The sequence below is a fragment of the Alternaria arbusti genome, assembly GCF_024043155.1.
Source record: "Alternaria arbusti strain BMP 1465 chromosome Unknown scaffold_1, whole genome shotgun sequence".
Taxonomy (NCBI): domain Eukaryota; kingdom Fungi; phylum Ascomycota; class Dothideomycetes; order Pleosporales; family Pleosporaceae; genus Alternaria; species Alternaria arbusti.
In genome coordinates, this window is record NW_026249941.1 from 2,517,330 (window position 1) to 2,538,137 (window position 20,808).

The 20,808-nt window shown below is 52.4% G+C and overlaps 9 protein-coding genes across 9 annotated transcripts; 3 read left to right on the forward strand and 6 right to left on the reverse strand.

Moving 5' to 3' along the window:
- Positions 1-651: 651 nt before the first annotated feature.
- J4E86_000916 (uncharacterized protein) lies at positions 652-2,169 on the reverse strand (the record flags this gene model as incomplete). Its single annotated transcript, XM_051441489.1, has 3 exons — positions 652-1,342; positions 1,404-1,831; positions 2,149-2,169. 3 exons carry the CDS (start codon positions 2,167-2,169, stop codon positions 652-654), a joined length of 1,140 nt encoding a protein of 379 aa, XP_051307660.1.
- Positions 2,170-3,956: 1,787 nt separating this feature from the next.
- Positions 3,957-5,620, forward strand: J4E86_000917 (uncharacterized protein; the record flags this gene model as incomplete). Its single annotated transcript, XM_051441490.1, has 4 exons — positions 3,957-3,971; positions 4,027-4,556; positions 4,612-5,130; positions 5,194-5,620. 4 exons carry the CDS (start codon positions 3,957-3,959, stop codon positions 5,618-5,620), a joined length of 1,491 nt encoding a protein of 496 aa, XP_051307661.1.
- Positions 5,621-7,003: 1,383 nt separating this feature from the next.
- On the forward strand, positions 7,004-8,402 carry J4E86_000918 (uncharacterized protein; the record flags this gene model as incomplete). The annotated part of the gene is made up of 5 exons (XM_051441491.1): positions 7,004-7,051; positions 7,103-7,321; positions 7,375-7,475; positions 7,539-7,823; positions 7,874-8,402. The coding sequence occupies 5 exons, from the start codon at positions 7,004-7,006 to the stop codon at positions 8,400-8,402; spliced, it is 1,182 nt and encodes a 393-aa protein (XP_051307662.1).
- Positions 8,403-8,757: 355 nt separating this feature from the next.
- On the reverse strand, positions 8,758-10,233 carry J4E86_000919 (uncharacterized protein; the record flags this gene model as incomplete). Its single annotated transcript, XM_051441492.1, has 1 exon — positions 8,758-10,233. The coding sequence occupies one exon, from the start codon at positions 10,231-10,233 to the stop codon at positions 8,758-8,760; it is 1,476 nt and encodes a 491-aa protein (XP_051307663.1).
- A 575-nt stretch (positions 10,234-10,808) lies between these two features.
- Positions 10,809-11,971, reverse strand: J4E86_000920 (uncharacterized protein; the record flags this gene model as incomplete). Its single annotated transcript, XM_051441493.1, has 2 exons — positions 10,809-11,342; positions 11,396-11,971. The coding sequence occupies 2 exons, from the start codon at positions 11,969-11,971 to the stop codon at positions 10,809-10,811; spliced, it is 1,110 nt and encodes a 369-aa protein (XP_051307664.1).
- Positions 11,972-12,645: 674 nt separating this feature from the next.
- J4E86_000921 (uncharacterized protein) lies at positions 12,646-13,332 on the forward strand (the record flags this gene model as incomplete). Its single annotated transcript, XM_051441494.1, has 1 exon — positions 12,646-13,332. One exon carries the CDS (start codon positions 12,646-12,648, stop codon positions 13,330-13,332), a length of 687 nt encoding a protein of 228 aa, XP_051307665.1.
- A 59-nt stretch (positions 13,333-13,391) lies between these two features.
- J4E86_000922 (uncharacterized protein) lies at positions 13,392-14,057 on the reverse strand (the record flags this gene model as incomplete). Its single annotated transcript, XM_051441495.1, has 1 exon — positions 13,392-14,057. The coding sequence occupies one exon, from the start codon at positions 14,055-14,057 to the stop codon at positions 13,392-13,394; it is 666 nt and encodes a 221-aa protein (XP_051307666.1).
- Positions 14,058-14,397: 340 nt separating this feature from the next.
- On the reverse strand, positions 14,398-17,275 carry J4E86_000923 (uncharacterized protein; the record flags this gene model as incomplete). The annotated part of the gene is made up of 2 exons (XM_051441496.1): positions 14,398-16,614; positions 16,658-17,275. The coding sequence occupies 2 exons, from the start codon at positions 17,273-17,275 to the stop codon at positions 14,398-14,400; spliced, it is 2,835 nt and encodes a 944-aa protein (XP_051307667.1).
- Positions 17,276-17,634: 359 nt separating this feature from the next.
- On the reverse strand, positions 17,635-18,927 carry J4E86_000924 (uncharacterized protein; the record flags this gene model as incomplete). Its single annotated transcript, XM_051441497.1, has 1 exon — positions 17,635-18,927. One exon carries the CDS (start codon positions 18,925-18,927, stop codon positions 17,635-17,637), a length of 1,293 nt encoding a protein of 430 aa, XP_051307668.1.
- Positions 18,928-20,808: the final 1,881 nt, after the last annotated feature.

The following is a 20,808-nucleotide window of genomic DNA, read 5'->3' on the forward strand; positions in this document are numbered from 1 at the left end:
ACGTAACTAGATGCTAGCGCGATTATCGACCAGCCACCCCATCGCGTGCCACTTGGGCTATGACACGAACCTCACGCGTTCACTGCCAGCTAGCAAAAGGGTTGAAACATCGAAGCTCTTGTGCATTGATGTCATTATCATGAGAACGCGACTTCCTTCCAAAATTGCCGCCCTGACGAATTTGGAGCTTTCCCATTCCAGAACGCGCTAAACCCCTCATACCTGCCCGGACATTGACGCGCCTGAAGAATATCAAACAGCCATCTTCTAATCAACCATCAATCTCAAACAGTCCTCCTGTTCATCCAGGTCGTACCTCACACTCGTCTTAACCTTCTTATCTCCTTTGTAGTGTGCCGTCTCCCTCAGCAGCCGTTGTGTCTCGTTATCGAATCCATACGTCAGTGTGGGAAGCGCGCTCTCCTTCCATACTGGTATTCTCAGTCGTGCAGACTCAATTATAACGAGAATCACATATAGGATGTCTATCGAGAGCATTGCGACCGGAAAAGCCATGTATGTCCAGTCGACACGTACGTGTGTGACCCAGCGTTGTGTGACGCCCTCAAGTCGATCGGGGGCGGTATCGCGCATCTGGTTTGTGAGACTACGAGCCACATTTTCGAATGTCGTGGTCAGGTTTGTGGAGTTTCATAACGCGTCAACGAAAGCCGGTGCGGCTCTATCTGGAAAGGCGATCACAGAGGGTGGTGGGTCGCCATTGAACTTTGCAGCATAGCTCGTGAAGACGTGGAGATAGTCGATAGTACTTCGGAGAAGCGCGTGAGATATGTTGACCTCTTGTGCCGCCATTGGAGAGAAGCCGCCTGCCTGTTGGGGAGGGATGAGAAGCCGAAGGTCGTGTCGCGGGAAATCTATGGTAGGATTGTATAGGTCGTACCCGGTGCTATCAATGTACTTTTCGTCTTCCGCATCCAGAGATCCGATGGATTCATATATCTTGTGTGAGTCAGGGTCTCGCACAGCCCAAGACCCGATGACGTTCTCTTGGACTAGACCGTTCTTACTACTGGCTTGATAGATGTTCGAGCAGAAATACAACGCGCATTCTGTTGCGACAGGATGTGACGACTCCCATGGTACTTTCGATTTGACCCAGTCATCAGCAGCTTTGATTATTTTGAAGCTCATCATCAGAGTTTGCAAATCAGAATGTTTCAGAGTTTGGCGCGCAGTAGACCCAGTCTTTACCGTCATAAAGGTTAGGGGAGTCCCTGTTCCACCGCCGCTAGTATACTTATACCAATCGTTGTCGTCTACTTTCGACAAGCCGTTGAAGTTCTTGATCTCAGTCTCTGGTAGGGAGAAAACGGGGTACGGTCTGGATTCGGATTTACAAGGTTAGTGTATGTATCACATGCAGTTCGTACGGGGATACTTACCCTTCAAAATGAACATTTGTGGCGCCCGGTATAGTCGACCCATTCGATCCTTGCGACCCATTGAAAACGAGCGTATCAGAGACATCCTTGCAAGAGCTGCACACAGCAGCCGAAACGAAGGCTGGCCAGGTACAGTTACCAGTAGCGCAAGTGAAGGCGACAGTGTTGGGGGTGTTCGTGGATGCGTTATAGAAACCTGCATTGACAGAGCTGACGATACCGAAGTCTGGCCGACTCTCAGGGTACGTGTATTGCAAAAGACCGGACGGTGTTCTGCTAGCACCTAAGGGTCCGCCTGGGTTCTCTATTACGTATCCACCGTCAACTCTCAAAGCTCGACCGATGCTAGCGTTAGAGAACGACCCGATATCGACAGCGTTGGAGCCTACCGCTATGTCATCGAGTTTTCCGTAGGTCGAGATGACCGCCTGGAAAAAGGGGTCGAATGCGACTGTACCTAAAAAAGAGCAGTTGTGTCAGCCTAATTCTAATGCATTCTGCAGCGTCCCACGTTGACAAGTGCTGTAAGCTTGCTAGCAAGTGGTGTAGATCGACCAGGTATGACATACCTACGGTGACTAGAGCACCCAACGCTGCCCAATGTCTGCAAGTATATCAGTTTTGCGATACGTGTTAACGGTATCCGGTATCTTACCTGAAACGTAACCAAACGAAAAGACGAGTCCCGCCCCAGGGTCCTCGGCTTGCTTCGTCGAACCTTTCGAATGCAAGTACAGAATCTGACCTTCGATTGAGCCAGCTCCATTTCTGCTGTCCAACGCATGCACTCATAGCAAATGCCAGAGCAGTTCTTGCTACCGTGCCGAGAGCGGCTACCCAGGTGTTGAGCGTGAAGATGAATGTCCAGGCTGTGATCGGCTTGTTGTTCTGGCCAATGAGAATGATGACGATCGCGACGATTGAGGCGATGCTTGCGATCAATGCAAAAATCTCAAAAATCCATGAGGATATGGTTTTGCGAAGGCGATAAGACGCTCTGCTTGCCTTCTCAACACTTACGATATCCGGGCTGTGATTCGAGACTACAGCTGCTCGCTCAGTGGCAGGGTCGTTACTGAGATGAACTGTAGAGTTGGAGTGTACAAGAGGCTCTTCAGAAGCATCCACATCGTCTGCGAAGCTATATGTTGTTGCTGGGAATGACATAGGTCGTCGCGAAGAGCCGAATCGTCCTGTCGAAGTTGCAGACGACCGACTAAATTGGGGGGATGTTGATCTTCCGTCGTTCATCTTGGTGGCTGTTTGTGCACTAAAAATTCAGTACATACTGAGTAAGAAAGGTGAATTGCATCTAGACGATTTGGAGCAGAAGGCTACTACAAATGGCTGAGTGGGCTGAAACTACAACAGCATAGAAAGCGCCCCAGGTCTAGTCAGCCACGCCCATGAGGCTTTTGGTGAGAGTTCTTGTTGGACCACCAGTGGTGCCAACCTCAGCCGTGTGACTTCACAATATGCACGAACGGCAGGGGCAACTTCTGGCCCCCAATTCCCACCTCCTTCCAGTGCGTCGTAATGTACACTCATTAAAAAGCTGACGAGACCAGAACTTGCGCATTATGTGTATTCACAGTAGAAGAAATGAAATCGAAGAGCGCTTGTCGGGAAACATGGTCTTGGAAAGGTAGGTACGTATGTTGGAAGGGAAACAGTCGGGACGGGATGAGCACGCTTTCCCGCGGGGCTTGCACACTGCCTCGTCGCCCCCTTTTTCACACTCCCCTCACAGCGCTGCACCAATGTATAAATAATGTCGAACATGATCGCAATTACCTCGATGTGCATCGGCGACCAAATAAGGGCTTTCCAAGAAAACAGAGAGCGGATATCTACGTGATCCCACTCGTCTGAAGCCATGAGTGAAGTTTCAGGCGCTATAGATAGCAACACGCGCACAGCATTGGGGCCAATCCGCAGGAACTTAAATTCCTAGTTGCTTGATAATTAGGTAGTCACACAAAAAGCAAGAGAAAGTCCATCGGTCAACGATTGCTTGATCACGACAGGCCGGGCATTGATGAGATGGTGGTGGCCTGCGAGTGGTGTTTGGTTTGTGGGCCATCCCCGCGGGAAATCGGAAGACCTCAGGAGGCTTCTGCGTTGTCACAAAAGCTAGACGCACCATATACACATGATAAACCATGTTCTTTTCGGTATCACATGCCTTTCTCTTACTAAGTGAATTCTATAGGCTGTCCATGGCTCATAGTTCAGATCGTAGGATACGATACCTCTTTAGAGGGGTAGATCCGATTGAGCCTTGGCAGAGAGGCTAAAGAAAGCCCCCACCCGGGCCCCACCTCCGGCCGACCCGTCGGCTTCCCGCCTTTCATACACTTACCCAGCGATGCCACGATGCGCGACTCAACTTCCTACCAGTACGATCTGGGTTGTTACCGTCGCAAGATTAGCACATCCAGCCCAGCTTCGCAAATATGGTTCGATCGCGGTTTGGTTTGGTGCTACGCCTTTCACCATGAAGAGTCCGCTCGATGCTTTGAACGAGCTATCGGCGAAGACTCGAATTGCGCGATGGCTTATTGGGGTGTAGGTCTTTGATGGTCTCCCAGGGATGTCTTGTGTACCCAGCTGATCGACGCAGCTCGCGTTCGCCCTCGGACCGAATTACAACAAGCCTTGGGACTTGTTTGACGAGAAAGAACTCAAGGCCACACTAGGAAAGATAAATGAAGCGAACGAAAAGGCCGAACTACACGCATCCAGTGCGTCGGATCTGGAAAGAGCCCTAATCGACGCCGTCCAAGTGCGCGTGCCGAAAGGTCTAGATGAAGCTGCGTTCCAAGCATGTAACGAAGAGTATGCCAAAGCTATGGAGGGTGTTTACAAGCGTTTCTCTGACGACCTTGACGTGGCGTCTCTCTACGCAGACTCTCTTGTCTGTCTCTCGGCATGGAATCTATGGGATCTCAAGACGGGCCAACCGACGCCAGGTGCTCGCTCTTTAGAGGCGAAGACCGTGCTCGAAAAGGCTTTACAGCAGAACGGCTCACATCTGCACCCAGGAGTTCTCCACCTGTACATTCATTTGATGGAGATGTCAGCAACGCCTGAAGTAGCCCTTATCTGTGCAGATCAGCTAAGACATCTTACCCCCGACGGAGGACATTTGCTGTAAGTGCATGCAAGAAGCCTCCGTAAAGCACATACTAACTCTAGAGACCTATAGACATATGCCGTCCCATCTGGACATCCTTGTTGGCGACTATCGACGTGCCATAGACGCTAACACCCAAGCCTGCCTTGCAGATGAGAAGTATGTCTCAGAGCATGGAGCACAAAACTTCTACTCATTTTACATGATGCACAATTATCACTCGCTCATATACGCAGCGATGTTTGCGGGGCAGCTGAAGGTTGCGCTAGATGCGGTCGACCGCATGGAAGCCTCACTGCCTGTCTCGCTTCTGCGCATCGAAAGTCCGCCCATGGCAGACTGGCTGGAGAACTTTGCATCAGTTCGTGTACATGTCCTGGTTCGCTTCGGGCAATGGCAGGATCTCATCGCACTCGAGATGCCATCGGATAGGGACCTTCACTGTGTGACAACGGCTATGACGCATTATGGCAAAGGTATTGCGTATGCCGTTACCGGCGACATCGTGAAGGCACAGAAGGAACGCGACGCTCTGGTCGAAGCAGTTGAACGTATTCCAGCATCTCGGATATGTGGGGATTTTCCAAACAGGTACGGTGCATACAGTCAAACTATCCGGAATGGCGGGCTATAAGGGCATACTAACCCATGCAGGTCTAATGTCGTCCTTCAAGTTGGGATAGCAATGCTGGACGGCGAACTTGAGTACCGCAAAGGCAACTACGAGGAAGCTTTCAGACACCTTGAAACAGCCATCCAGCGTGACGACGATCTGGTGTACGCCGAGCCATGGCCCTGGATGCAGCCGACACGACACGCCTATGCCGCTCTGTTGTTGGAGCAGGGCCGAATAGAAGATGCGGCAGCGGTCTATAAAGCAGACCTAGGGTTCGATGATACGCTACCGCGGGCAAGGCAACATCCGAACAACGTATGGGCCTTGCGCGGCTACCATGAGAGTTTGATAACCTTGGGTCGAAAAGACGAGGCGGGAATCATTGGGCAGCAACTCAGGATAGCACTTGCTGTAGCTGATGTTAGTGTCAACGCGAGCTGCTACTGCCGACGCAATCCTGAGTAGTGGGAACTCGTAGAGGGCCGGGCAGTTCGTGATGACCCGAAACGTTACGTTAGGATGCGATCGTCGGTGAACGCATATGGTTCCTGGCCAGTTGGGCTTCATTCCGTGTCCTCCGTGTCTACTTGGCCAACAAAATCCTCCGGCTGATTATCAGGACGATCTTCTATCTAGGTGTAGAGAGGTGCTGCGGTGTGAAAGACACAAGGATGGCTGGCCAGCATCGTCCGTGTTGGTGTCTTTTCGAGCGGATAGATGCAGCTCGTTTCCATATCGGACTGATCTGTCCGAATCTGTCAACGATGTCAGTACGACTCGTGGTTCATCGCTCGTATCATTCCTTGGGCGTTCCCCTTTCGATCAGATGTCAACAGCCTTACGTACTGTTTCGGAGTCGCCTCCGTCGCCTTCAAGGGGTTAATGATGACCCGAGTGACAGTTCCGCTACTGAACAAGCCGTCTCTAAGTGCCTTGGTATGCATTGCTGATGAGTCGTGTCCCATCTCCCAATCATCACCCAGTCATGCCTCGGTATCTCGAAGCACAGTTTCACGATCTGCCGCTAACGGTCGCCGACGTCCTCCGCTACCCTGTAGCTCCCACGTGTCTTACCAAGATCGTGCTAGATCGCCTCGCTTAGCACGCCCCGCCGGAAATTTCGTCCCCAACAGAGTCACGTCTAGTATGCACCTGCGCATGTATACATGCGTTGACTATCGTCCCTGAGGAAAACGCGGATCCCTCCTGTTCCTGTGCCACGCGACATTGACGCTTGGCATTTAACCGGCATTCACCAATGTTAGAAATCAACATCGAGGTCAGCCTGTGGGACCAGAGCGGATCCACAGGCTTGTACACACGGGAACTTGAACACGGGAACTTGAGCACCGAAAACTCTGACGTCTGCAGCCAAAGCGGGCACTTGATTGTCGGAACGGAGTCCGTCGACGTTAATTGTGCGCGGGTAGTCTAGATTGCGGGAGCTTCACGAGCCGCAGTTCTCCATCAACAAATTATGATCGTCTATGATTCAGGCGGATAACGTGGTAGGAGAACTCCCAGAACAGCAGCTGTGAAGCCGCGGGAATAATCGCCACAACATCCCTGATGTCCTATCGCAACGTCTGGGCGTTGATCAGCATGGCGTGCAAGCGGACCCTGCTCTGACATGCCGGCGGTGTTTGCCATTCCTGATTCAGTAGCACAGGGCAGGCCCACGAGCCGCCCTTCCCCTGGGTACCCATCGAATCGAGACTCGCTTGACTGTGGGCTGACTCAACTTGGCTGGTACCCAAGGGCTCGGGTACGAGGTATATGGAGCCAAAACCCGCCGGATTCTTCAGAACCTGGGGGTGAACCAGATTTGCCCGAATTCACGCCTTCACCATGGCTTCAAGGCACGAACTTGCGAACCGAGGACCTGAACTGCAGGCGGTATGTTCAAAGACGCTGAAGGAAGTGGAGACCATTGACTGACATCCGCAGGTGTGCTCAACGTTCGTCTCGCTTGCGTTCATTACCACTGTCCTGCGAGTTTACGTACGGGCCCGTATCGTTAAAGCTTTCGGAGCAGACGACTGGTGGATGGTGGCCGCTTTGTGTGCTCATGTTATGTTTGCTACTTGCGCAATTGGCGGTATCCACTATGGCACTGGACGCCATATGGACACACTTTCGGGTGAACAACAGTACAAAGCAATGAGGGTATGTGCGAACCTTTGAACTCGTCTTGCCGTCAATTCTAACAGTATGTATAGTACTGGTGGCTTTGCTACATCGCATACTGCTGGGCGATGATTACGTCAAAGATGTCCATTGGCTTGTTCCTTCTCCGTGTCACTGTCAAGAAACTGCACAAGTAAGCCTTGCCTTTGCGTTAGTTCCATGGGATTCAATAACTGACTTTACACGCCTCATTCAGATACATCATTTACGCTGCGATGGGCCTCACGGTGCTGTGCGGCCTCGTCTTCTTCTTCGTCACCCTCTTCCAATGCCACCCGATCAGCTTCTTTTGGGACAAGAACAACCCAGAAGGGACTTGTATCAACGTAGACGTCATCATCGGTCTTACGTTCCTGTACAGCGCAATCTCGGTCATCAGCGACTTCACGTTTGCTATTCTACCCTTCTTCCTGATTTGGGGCTTGAACATGTCCGTCAAGACCAGGGTCCTTTTGATTCCTATTCTCGGGATGGCCTGCGTGTAAGTTTACTTGTCATCACTTCAGCATACGATCCCTAACAACCTTGCAGTGCTAGTGTCGCAGTCTGTGTGCGCATGGGCTACGTTATGGATTTCAAGAACCCCGACTTCCTCTGGGCCACTGTTGATATCGCAATCTGGTCGGACATCGAACAGGGTCTCGCCATCACGGCTGGTTCCCTTGCTACTCTCCGTCCCCTCTGGCGACAAGTTTCCGAGAAATTCGGATTCAGCAACTCCTCCTTCGGCCCGTCACGTCCTTCTGGCATGCGAACACCACAATGGGTCAACGACCCGAACAGAGAATCGAAAAAGAAGCCCAGCCTCTTCAGCATGACAATGTCTCTACTGAAGACTGAAAAGGGTGTGTCTACGAAGTCGGAGATCGACCAGGACTATGGCATGGGCAACCTCCAGCCAGTACGGCTCCGCGATGATCTATCCGCGGAAAACGAGAAGAGCGACAAGGTGTTCAACACTTGGAGAATAAAGGGCGGTGGGAAGGTGTCTGATGAGGAATGCAGAGTTGGAGAAATCACAATGGAGACGCACATCAACCAGAAGAACGAGAGGCGGTAGAAATGAAGGCAACTGGAGTGGACAGTGAACGATATGGACGATTTTGTTATTAGCTAATTTAGATTCATGATACCATCCTCATGGCGGCGCGAGCCAGTCAAAACAATACAAAAAAAGGATATAACACATCAGATTTGTATACGTCACAGCTGCCTTAGGGATGTCGTGATATCTCGCGTGGTGTAGAGCTCGTGTACGATGCTCGCCCCTCAGCAATACATGCAAGTTGAAGCGAGATTCGTTGGCGGTGTATGTAACCTTAGAACGTTTTGACTAAAGGGATCTAAGTATCAAAAGCTACATAATCTAGGTCAAACTCTAGCGCATGACCAACTCCAAGTTTCACAATCACCGTTTACTGTACATTACTCGTTTTCGCCCTCAGGAAATTCTCAACCATCTCATCACTTACCTCCGTTACGTTGGGCCGTTGACTGCGGGACTCCCCTTTGCTCTCCACTGCCGAATCTGGACGTTGGTCGGCACGTGGGCTCACGTCGCCGACCTTGTGAACCGGCCCATCCGGTGCAGAGCCGTTAGACGTCGCTGCCGTGCCCACTGCGCCAGCAGCCCCACTGCGTTGCTGATCTTGGTCATTTATTGATCTTCTGCCCTCTTGCGTCCGCCCCTGCGTTTGCGCTCCACCCACCCTTTCGTTTGATGGTGTGAGGTTGCCGTGGAACGGGCGCTGTCGCTGCTTCGCGGCTTCCTTGTCGACTTTCCAAATGCCGCCTGACGGATCGACAGTGTAAGCTTGCGGGTCATGCTTTACTAATCTATCGAAGATCGGGTCGTTGGGTACTGTTTTGAAGAAGACGTGTTGAAACTCCTCGCCCTTCGCTTCTTCATCTTTCCGCATCTGCCTTTGGCCATTTTCGACTACATTTTTCGCAGTTGAAACGCCCTTCATGTCGCCTTTATGCAGGGATGATATGACATCGCCCCATGCTTTGCGACTCTCCCATGGGTCTTGCTCTGAGAGGTCGGGCACAGTCATGGGTTTGTGCTTGATGGTTCTGACGTCGAAGGTCTCCACCTCGGAACCGTTCCGCGCGTCCTTGATGGTAAACGTGCTGTTCCACGCCCCCTCGATTTCGTAGATGGTCTCACCAGGCTTGTCTGCATGGAAAAATCTTGCGTGGAATCCATTTTTGTGCCCTGAGCCGAACAAAGATTTGCCCTCGAATTTGATATGCGATATGTATCCGTTGGATGAGATGAGAGAATATTCGCCGTACAACTCCGGATGTGGAACCCCGCCTAAGAGACCCTTGACCTTAATGTTCGGCAGTGGAAGGAGGTAATCTTCGTCGTACTTGTCGACATGTACTATGGCGTATCCCTTCTGTTTGATACTGACGTTTCCAGAAAATGTGATCTCTTGCTCCGTAAACCCCTCCGCCCGGATCCCAACTTGATCGTTCCACAAATAGCACGCCGTTACAGGTGGATGATGGCCGACTTGCTCGGAGATTAATCGCGTCTCGCCCAGCTCCTCAGTATTCCAGCTTCCGAGGAAGAGTTCGCCGAGAAACGCATTCAACGGCTTCTTGACGCCATCTTCCTCATTCCGCCCCGCATATTGCTGTCCTCGTAACGAGCCTAGGAAGTTCTTGAGCACAAGCAACGCGCGTTTCTCAGGGTCCTCTTCCAACGCCGGTGCAGCCCAGAGATATGGATGATCCGCCCAGTATTGTGGTATCTCAACTGTCGAGTTCTCGGCTAGTACGAACGGCGGTGCAGTAATGTTTGAAAGATCTCCCGAGATGGTCGCTATGGAAGAAATAAAGTCCTTCAGCCCAGAGCGGTTTGCTGCGATATCATTTGACATAATTGCGATTTTAGGTTTGACTTGGCTATCATCAATGCCGGGCAATGAACCTAGTTATGGGGAAGATGAGTGACTTCCCAAAGTAGCGCCAAGTCATGACGTCGGTGGTGCAAGACCCTACGGCCTCCGGCTAACAGCGTGAGATCTGGCTTGCCCTGAATTTTGGTAGGCTGTGCACCAACGACTCCAACGCCGCATCGCGCAATCTGCCGTAAACGCGTACGCGATCGATGTTGGCTCGTCGCATAATCAGCCCGACCCAGCGTAGTCTGACGGGTCGACGCGACAGCCACGTCGCGTATTCCTCCATAACGGTTTCATTCCACGACAGCTTCAAGCTCATTGGTACAAATAGCAAATGTTCAACAACACCAGGATAAACCGTCGCCAGCTAGACAACCTACTGCAGACTTCACTCGACGTACTCTGCTTACCACTCATCCGACATACCCGTCTTGGCATCATCACCACATCGAGCCTGCTAACAGGTGTGGAAAGCTGTGAACGAGACGGGTTAGCCTGCAGTTGCTTTGCCTCATAAACATTTTCAATTATGCTAAAACAGACAAGCTCGCTCACGGCGCAGGGTAGCTCAACGCAAAAGCCTTTCTGATCTCATCTTCGCCCCATCCCATCGTAAGACCCAGCTGCAACAGAATCCTCGCCTTCTGCGGATTGTAAAACCCACTCGCAATAGTGAAGTCGCCACCGTCTGGTACGAGTCCATCTGCACTTCGATGGCTAGCCACGATTGGAATACCAGTCGCGTTGTAGAGCTCTTCTGCAGCCAGACCCGCTTTGCTTGATACGCCTCCTGCGCCAACTCCAGCGTAAACGATACCTTGGGCACCGGAGGCATAGGATGCGTTGAAAAGAGTGGGATCCATGTCCTGGTGTGCGTAAAGGATTGGTACGGAGGCTAGGTCGGTGATGTTGGTTACGTCAAAAACTACGCGGCCTACGGGCTCAGAGGGCGCGAAGAAGAAGAATGGCACCTGGTTGATGAAGACACCGAGTTGGCCGGCTTCAGTCGAGAAGAATGTGTCGAGTGTGTTGGCGTTATTCTTCGTTGTATAGAATGCAGAGCCGATACGGTCGTTGAGCACAATCTGAGGGTACTGTTAACCTACGTTTCTAGTTCAGCCTTTGCTCATCTACTCACCATTGTTCCTCGATTCCGTCCAGCAGGCGAACCGGCTAGGGTAACCGCTTGATACAGGTTTAGCGGGCCGTCTGCACTCAGCGCGGTCGCTGGTCTCATAGCACCAACGACAATAACAGGTTTCGTAGAGTTGACGGTACTCTCCAGGAAGAATGCAGTCTCCTCAAGCGTATCCGTTCCATGGGTAACCACAACACCCGAAATCTCATCTTTCGCTAGCTCAGCATTGATCATATGCGCCAGACTCAGGCTGATAGTCTCATTTATGCTACCAGAGCCGACATTCGAGACCTGATAGCCGGCAATGTTCGAGATATTGAGAAGCTCTGGAACGGCATCGACGAGCTGTTGGACTCCGAGGCCGATCGAGTAGCCGGTCGTCTGTGTGTTGCTGTTGCCCTGAGACGCGATTGTACCGCCGGTTGCGAAGATCGTGACATTAGGAAGAGAAGCGTTTATTGGTGTTTGGATGTCTTGTCGGACGAACAGTCGGTGGACATTTGAGCGACTGAGATCAATCGGTGAAGCTAGTGTAAGAGTCGTGAGAAGAGGAAGGACTTGGGTAGAGAGCTTCATCCTTGCGTATGAAGGAGGTACGTAGCTGGAGCACAATCGAGTTCCTCAGGAACTTGAACTGGCCCTTTATACTCGTCGTGACCTCCAACTCATGCAGCTCCAATGCCAAGCTCATCGTCGGCCAACCTACAACGCCTATCTCCACGGCTTCTTATCAAGCCGTTGTCAAGCTACTGTGAAGATACTGTCGTCATGCCGTCTTGGTATTTCTACAAGCAGCTCGATTAGTGAGTTCTGCGAGTCGTAGTCAAGCTTCGCTCTCTTGGCCATGCAAGTCCTCCGAATTTGTCGTGGTATGGTCGGGTCTTATCAGTAAGCCTTGCATGCGATAACCCACCCTCTGGATCCGCTAGAAGATATCTAGTAAGAACGCCAAGTATGTTTTTGCAAAGCTCGATGACTGGGCACCGTTCTTGATAGCCGTTACCGGCCTCTAGTCGTGAGGCTTACGTTTTGTTTGCTCTAGGACTTGGGTGGGCGGTACATGGATGTGGAGGTGCGAGAGCTGTGTCCTCGGAGGTATTGTGGTGACCCCGCTCACTCACGCCTTTCGTCCCGATTGGGAACCAAACGACAAGAAGGCGTGGCTGAAGCAATTTCTTGACGAAAAGTACAACACGATGATGTGATTCCTTCATGGATCTTCATACTAATCTTCTATTTCTATAACTACCATGTGCCCACCGTCCGACCTGGCTATCGCCGAAGCTCAAGATGCAGACGACAGAGCATACAAGTACCTTTCCGAGCACAGCCTCGATACACCAATATTGAAAGCCGCATATACACATGCAGCTCAGCTGCTACATCCGGCAGTTTTGAACCACAGCATGAGGGTGTATCTCTACGCCGACGCATTGGCCAAACACGAATCCTCCAAGTACTTCAAGGACGTTCATCAACGCGATCTGCTCTTCACCGCATGCCTTTTCCACGATATCGGGACTACACAAGACTATGATGGCCCGCAGCGCTTCGAGATCGAGGGCGCCGACGCCGCAGTCAAATTGCTAAGTGGCTTTGGGGTCGGTGGGACAGAGGCGCATGATGTCTGGACAGCCATCGCATGCCATACCAGCCCACAGATTGCCGAGAGAATCGGAGAGCTTTCGAGGCTTGTTCGGGTCGCTGTTATTACGGATTTCGGGCGGAGAGGCGAGTATTATGAAGTGCTCCAGTCACTGACAAAGAAACTGGAGGCGCGGTACGAGCGGGCGGGGATCGAGAAGGTGCTTGGTGATGCGGTGGTGGAGCAGGCGAAGCGGAAGCCAGAGAAAGTGCCGAAGGTTTCGTGGCCGCGTGCGATGTATGAGGCATGGCTCGTGGAGCCAGAGTGGGACGGTGTCAACAAGGCGTTTTGAGAGGCTGCATGTGAGCTTCGTATCCTACAGCCTTGTAATCCACCGATGCTGTCACGTCTTCAACCTCCGTCGCTCCTCTCCAGGAAGCCCGGATCCCTTTCGATCTTGCCCTCGAACTTTGTCCACCATGCCTGGAATGCCTTCAACGGCACCGTGTCTCCCGAGCCCCAGCTTGTCAAGAAGTCGTAGCAGTTCTTGATGATCCTCTGCGCCAGCACCTTGGTTTCCACGCTCCTTTGTCCTCTCAGCACCAACTCGTTGCCTTGTCCCGTGCTTGGTGTTGCCGATGCTGCGGCCTCTTGAGCCTTGTTCTGCTCCAGAGCTGCGGCGACTTGTTGCGCTGGTTCAACGCTTATCCCAAGGGCCAGCGGCACGGTGCTGCCGTTCGACGCGTCCACCGACACGCCCTCGTCCACCATGGCATCGTCATTGTCGCCTAGGCCACCACCTGCAGGCCCACCAGCTTTCGCGTTCACTTTGAATATCGCGCTAGGCTTTTCGTTCGCGATCGCGCCGAGAAGTTTGAAGTCGGTCGTACCGGGTAATTGCGCGTATACGGCGGCGGCGGTGCCATCTGGTAAGGTGACGCCCGGAAGCAGGAAGACGACGATGTGGGAGAAGGACGGCTGCGAAGGGATTTGGAAGGCAAACTGGGTCGGCGATATAACGGAGGAAGGCTCGGTGATGACAGGCCGCCCTGAGATGATGACACCGACTGAAGACATGTTCACGTGTCGCAAGCGCGTGATTCGAGGCTATGCGAAGAAGAAGTACTTGAGATGGCAGTAAGGCTGCAAGCCGCGCGTGAAAAAGTTTGACATGCAACAATCATCGTTGCGCAGCCTTTGCGACATTTCGAGATGCTTCTGCGTCATTCTTGGTCCAAGCTTCACCCCACATTCACTCGTGTGTGAAGGAGCTCAGACTGGCCGTGAGTTGAGATGACGTTTCGTGCTGCATCACAAGAAAAGCGAACGTTCTAAATTTAGTCATTCCGTCCGACTTCTGAATATAGCATGCTCGTAAGTCCGTCGTAATGAATAACGCAACTGCCCTCAGCTCATCTCACATCCTAAACCCATGCACAGCGCTGACCCACCGTTGGTCGATCAGCTCGCTAACCCTCATCAGAACGCGATATCCACCCATCAAAGCTTGGAATGAATGGATTCGCTCCTCTTCACCCATCAGTAAGAAGCGGGCGAGACCAAATGCTGAGACAGTCTTCGCGTGATGGGTTGAAGAAGGAGCTATCGGCATGTTCAAGGGTTTGCGGAGCCATGCCATGATCACTTGAGCAGCGAATGGGTTGAGGCCGACTCGACGGAGGAAAACTTCCCAGCTTGTCTCTTGCGGCACAGGCTTGATGTCGCCAATGTCTGCTGAGCCATATGGCAGTCCGTACTTTGCCATCTCAACGACAGTGGACCGCGCCAGAGCCTGTTCCCCTCCACGAACGTATCGAACAAGTACTTCGCCTTCTAATTTGCTGGCGAACATATCGAAAGCTTTCAGAGCTTCTGTATCGCGCGGGTCATCTGGTCGGCTCGATCCTAGCTCTTCCATCTCGCGGCTTAGCCCTTCGCTCACCAACACTATTAGTCTCTCATACCGCAGTTGGAGCTTCAACATGCGTTCTTTCACGGGTGATTTATCTGGCTGGCCAGGAAGAGCTCTTTGCTTGATCTGCTGTAAGGTGGTAAAGATGAGGCCGGTGGAAGGTGACAGTATGATCTCAGCTTCTTTGGCTGCCGAGTGCGGTAAGGTGTAGTCTCGATACACCATCTCTGCACTTGGGTAGATCGACTCGATCAACTTCAGCATTCCCCTTTGCTGTAGAAAGGTCGATGAGATCACGAAAGAACAAGGCGCCAGATTACTCGGAACGGTAGGAAGCTGGGGTAGCGGCTTGTTGGTGGTTTGTGCCCGCTGAGCCTGATGCACTGGCTGGTCGGACGAAGACCCCCTTGATCGAACCGGTAAGGTGTGTGTCATCGTTTGATCGCGATCCCCAGAGTCAGACACTTTTGCGGTACTGCTTTCTACGCGATCTACTGGCTTCCCTCGCGTCTGCATGAACTTGTTAAGCGCGGTTGTTGCTGAGAACCCACCAAACATCAGGTCTCCAGTCGCTTGTTTGGCAGCTTGCGGTTTCTGGGAGGCATGATCCAGCCTCTTCGATCGGGTCTTCGCCGACTGGTCTTCTCTTGGCTCGCGTTCTCCGAAGTGGTGGCTCTCTTGCATCTCTGTGGAGGATCGGATCTGTGGACGCGCAGTCGGCTGCGAAGAGGTGCGCCTGCGATGCTTCTCCACGACCTCCTCTTCCATTTCAAGTTTTCGCTTGCGTATCAGAGCCTCCATGTCGTTTCGCTCATCGTATTCCTCTGGATCCAGATCTTCTTCGTCCTCATCTTCGTCAAGGATACGCAGGCCTTCGCGTTTCCACACTTGCGCTGAGCTAGTCGCGACATCGCCCGTAGTCAGTTCAGTGACGATCTTAGCAACTTCCGACTCGCCATGAAGCTTTTCTTCGAGACTGAGAGTAGACACCTTGGTAGTGAGAAAGCCCCACTTCAACTCTCGTTCCGGGATCGAAAGCCCATGCCAGGACTTCGCAAACCTCAGATCCTCTCGCTTGATGCGTAAGAGAAATTGCATCTGCGCTTGCAGTTCCGTGTCATCAGGTCGATGATCGCCACCCTTGCGCCGACTGTACTCTATCCATGGTGCCATGGGCAGCGAGAAGTCCATGTATGGAATATCGACCCTTGCAATCGTGTCAGCGCCGGACAGTCGTTCGTTCTCGATTTTCTTGTTGGCGCGCTCAGCCTGCTCTTCGATTTCGTGGAAGAATTGGTCAGAGTCAACCCTATCTTCGTCATCCTCACCCCATGGCTTGTAGAGTAAGGATTCGTCCGCGAAAGACACAGACTTTAGCCTTTTCATGGGCGAACTAGAACACATCGATGGCGTAAGAGGACCTTCCACTTTGAGATCCTCAACTCGGCGCTTCAGTATGGGCGAACTGGTTGGTTCGAAGTGAGGACTGAACTGAGGGGGGTGAGTAAGATCAAATAGCATCGAATCACTGCTATTCGAGTTTGTGCGGAGAACAGCGTCCGCTGCCAGAATTCGCTCCTGCAGAGCCTGCGCCTCAATAGTAACCGAGTCGGCAGTATCTGAATCAAATGGCAGACGATTTGTGGGTGAGGATGGAATGTATGGTGTCAGTGGCGGCGATTCTGGAAGTAAGGGCGGTGTCACAGGCCGAATAGTGGGCTTCTGAGTTGGTTAGCAAGCGGAATTGAATAAGACTACGACATACTTGTTTTCGTATCAGGCTCTCCGTCTCCAGCTTTTGGCCGTCATCCGGTACATACGCGTCTCGGATGGTATCCTGCATATAAACCAACACATCCCGTGTGATAGCGAGCTTTTCGGCTCTAATTTGCGCTTCGCATTGTGCAGGGTAGTCGAGATACTTGGTTGGCCATCCAAAGCCCTCGCCGCTCTCTTCTACAGTGACCTCGTAAGGTATTCGTAAGTTCTTGAAGTCCGGCGCAGCTGCATCACCAAAGTTGAGAACATCGAGCTCATGGTCTGATGGTAACACAGGTAGCTCTTGACGTAGATCGCGTCCCCATGTCCGGCTATTAATGACCGTCAAATCGCTTGCAAGTTCATCCTGGAGAGCATGTGCTGCCTTGAGGAGCAACGCAGTGTCTTTGTTCACCGTAAGCTTTTCTTTGACAAGCCCGCTGACAACCGTGTCGATGGTCGCATCGGAGGGCTCGTGAAGATGTCGATCAAACTCATCGTCTGATGGTGATTGAAGATGGCGAATGTGCAGTAACTCGGTCTCATAGTTCACGCAAACGCCTTGCGCTCTCGCCCATTCGAGGACGCTTGGCTCCGATGTGTCCAGGCCGAGGTCCAGGTCCATGCTGGTCGCGTCTGAAGAATGTTCGCTCTCAAGTAATGTGGGTAACAATAGTCGTTAGCTGGCTGTCTTTCGTATGAGAAGCACAAATGGTGAGTGTCGATTGCGAGGGTTGCGCTTTCTTCATCGTATCTGCCTTGGCGTCCACGTGGTCACGCGCTTGTAGTAGTCTCGCAATGTCACAAACAGGAAGGAGCAGGGAAAATTTGATGATGATTTGATTTCTTGATTCATTAACTCGTGGCTTATTTGGGCCATGATTTGTTCTAGGCTGTCCTGTATATTTTCATGTGAATGTGCAAAGGGTGTTGAACTATGTACATGCGAGTAGGACTGTATTTCCTTCCACTAGCTACGCGCGTCTATTTGGGAACAGGCTTCTGACCGAAGCCGAGAGACTGGTTTCCTCCGTTGAAAGCAACGAGCTGGGCCTTGAACATTGTGTCACCGTAAATCTGCAGACCGGCACCCTGGTTGCCTTGTACACCGCCGAAGCAGGTCGTGTTGGCCGCATCAACTGTGGCGAAAGTAATCTGGCTACCGGGGATCTTGGCCATGTATGAGTCGCCGATTGCGACACTCATGTCAGGGAGGGCAGTACCGCACGGGTAGATGAAGCCACCGACCTGAGCGTTAAGCTGAGCACCCTGGACTTGCGAGTAGTATGCCTCGGCAACCTGCTGGTCGACGAGCAGGAGCGATGTACCGGTGTCGGCGATGGCGTCGGAGCCTTGAGGGTTCTCGAAGAGCTGGTCGCCGACGGCAAACTTGGTAGAGCCGAATTGCCAGAAGCCAGTGTCAGCCTTGACTGGGATCCATGCCATGTCGCCTTCGAACTTTGTAGCATCGATCTTGCCGAACTCGTAAACACCGGTGCCATCTGGGTCGAGGTCGGCAGTGAAGACGGGCATGTCTAGGTTGGGCATGACGTTGTCGAAGAAGGTCTTTGCGGGGGTCTTCTTGGTTCCGTCGTTGACAGTGTTGAGGTTGGAGAATGCAAGACCGACGAGGCCATCAGTGTTGGTGTCCTGGACGAAAGACTGGGATACTTGGTTGGCTAGCTCGACAGTCTGACCCTCAACCTTGACACCTCCAATGGTGACAGTGTCAGTGCCAACGATACCAGCAGCGCCGGAACCGTCACCGTAGCTAATCTTCCACTGAGCACCGGCAGTGGCTTTGAAGGAAGTAGACTTGGATGCGTCGAAAGCGGAGTGTTGGCCGATCAGTTGCGGGTCGAGCTCAGTACTGAAACACCAAAGATCGGAAGAACCAGAGTCGAAGTCCAAGTTCAGGGTCTGACCACCAATATCGACAGGCGACAAGAACAGAGCAGCGTTGTCCTCAGGGTTGGCTGCAACACTGCCAGTCTTGTTGCCACCAGTGGCAGCAGCTGCGGTCACGTTCTGGCTCTGCTTTGAGAACGAGATGAAACCCTCCTTGACCATGAAGTCTTCCTTCACCTTGAAGTTGTACTTCCTGAACACCTTCCTCATAGCAGCAGCGCCATTAGGTCCAGTCGGGTGAGCCCTGTTGATTTGCCTGGGAACTTTGAACGAGCGTTTTTGGAGACCCCTCTTGCGGGCAGGGGCGGGAGCGGCAAGCACAACGGCCGCCAAAAGAGTGACGAAGAATAAGAATCGTAGAGAAAACATGTTGAGCTGTTGAGCTAATGCTGACCGGCAGCCGGACTGGAAGAACCTGTCGTTTGGAAAGAAGAGAATGGGGTAAAGAAAGGAAGGTACGAAACGAAACACAACTTCCTCGAAAGAAACAGAACAGAAGGCTCGGCCTGATGGTAGTCCACGGTTCTCAAGGAGGGTGCGAAAAGAGTGCTTTTAAAGAAGGAACGTCTATGCGACCAACGATGTAGAGACAGTGAAACTCGAGAAGGATGAAACCTGAGCCTGCAATCCGAACCGATGCCGACGCATGATGAATGATCTGGGAGCGCTAACTCGACACTCAAGGCCAAGCTGAGATCCACGCGGCAGCAGACAAAACGCTACGCGTGCTGCATTGTCGATGATCCATGGGGAACATCAAGCCTAGCTCCTATCAGGTTTTCAGGCACAGAAATCTAGAAGCCCGTCTAGTTGGCTACTAATCGTGCGAAACGGGGACTATGGGTCTAGATACGGCGATGTGATTGGCCCAAAAGCATCTCGAGCCTCCTCGGAGAGGTATCGATAAGGCAATGGGGGTCGTTACGCGTCCAGCTTGACGCTGTTGAAGAAATGTGGAGAGAGCTAGCATCAGGCAGGGCTCCGACTGCAGGTACGTTTCAGTACCGTGGTACCGACAAACGTCAGAGTCGCACGAGAGGCTCTCGAACGGTAGTGCTAGCTTGCGCCTGGTGATGCTAGAAAGTTGTTTCTGTCAGCCACCTCATTTCAACTGACCATTGTGGCTGCTCTGGTGTTCTGGCGAGGTAAGCCTCTTCTCGCCGAGTCGCGTGAAGTTGACGACGCGCGGTCATGCCGTCAACGAGCATGAACGGGTGAGCTGACGAAGCCCGGGGGACGGTGTTTCGCAATGCCAAGACCAGACAAGCTAACTGGGCGTTGCCTCATGGATGAAACAAAGGGCCCGCCAACCCGCAACTCGAGAAGCCGGAGGTCTTCCCATGTCTCTCGTACATCCAGGATGTCAGACAAGCAGCCGCGGCGAAGCTTAACTGTCATGTTGCGGGATCGGATTTGCAGTTTCTCCAGGACCAACCAACCTGATGCGCGTCTTCCCAAACATGCTCCATCATTACAAACATGCTTCATCGCGGTTTCGCGCCACTTATCTCGGCAAGCAAACAGACTGGGCATCCGCCGATGCGAGGTTCATGTTTCGAACATCAAGGCTTTGAAGCTGTTGGTGAGGCCGGTGCGGCATTTTCCCTGATTTCGCAAGCCGTAGCGTTCAAGGGCGAATGGCCGGCGCCAGGCGGCGTGGATGATCGAGCTTCTCCACTCCATTATTTGGTACAGCGGCGTAGGGGAAATTGCGCAAAGCATGATTGAGCGCTGTGGAGAATAGTCCGCACGCTGCGCAGGTGGCGTTGAGAAAAGCAAGTTCATCGTTCTAGACAAGCGAGAGAGGGTGTCGTCACGAAAGGCAACCGCAAGTGCACGGGCGCGGAAGAAAGACATTTTCAAGGGTCTTGACACTGACAGGCGAGGAAGGTTGCATGAAATCAATGCATATATTCGAATATTGAATGCAGGCGCTTTTGTTCTATCATAAGGTGACATTCCGTCTACGTCGTCAACGCGCCGACCGATGCCTTTTCATCATCATCATGAGCACGACATCAACGCCCACCCGCACACCCAACTTCATCGTTGCCAGCTCTCAGATCTTTCGCTCTGCGAGAATTGTGCAACGTCCACACTACATCCAAGCGATGGGTGTGTAACTTGGTGCTGCACCTTCGAGTGCGGTGGCGTCCAACCCCTTGGGCATGAACTTCGTACTCCGAACATCGGCCGCCTGCATAGGGCGATGCGTGGCGTCTGGATGGCGTTGGTATGGCTCAAATGTTG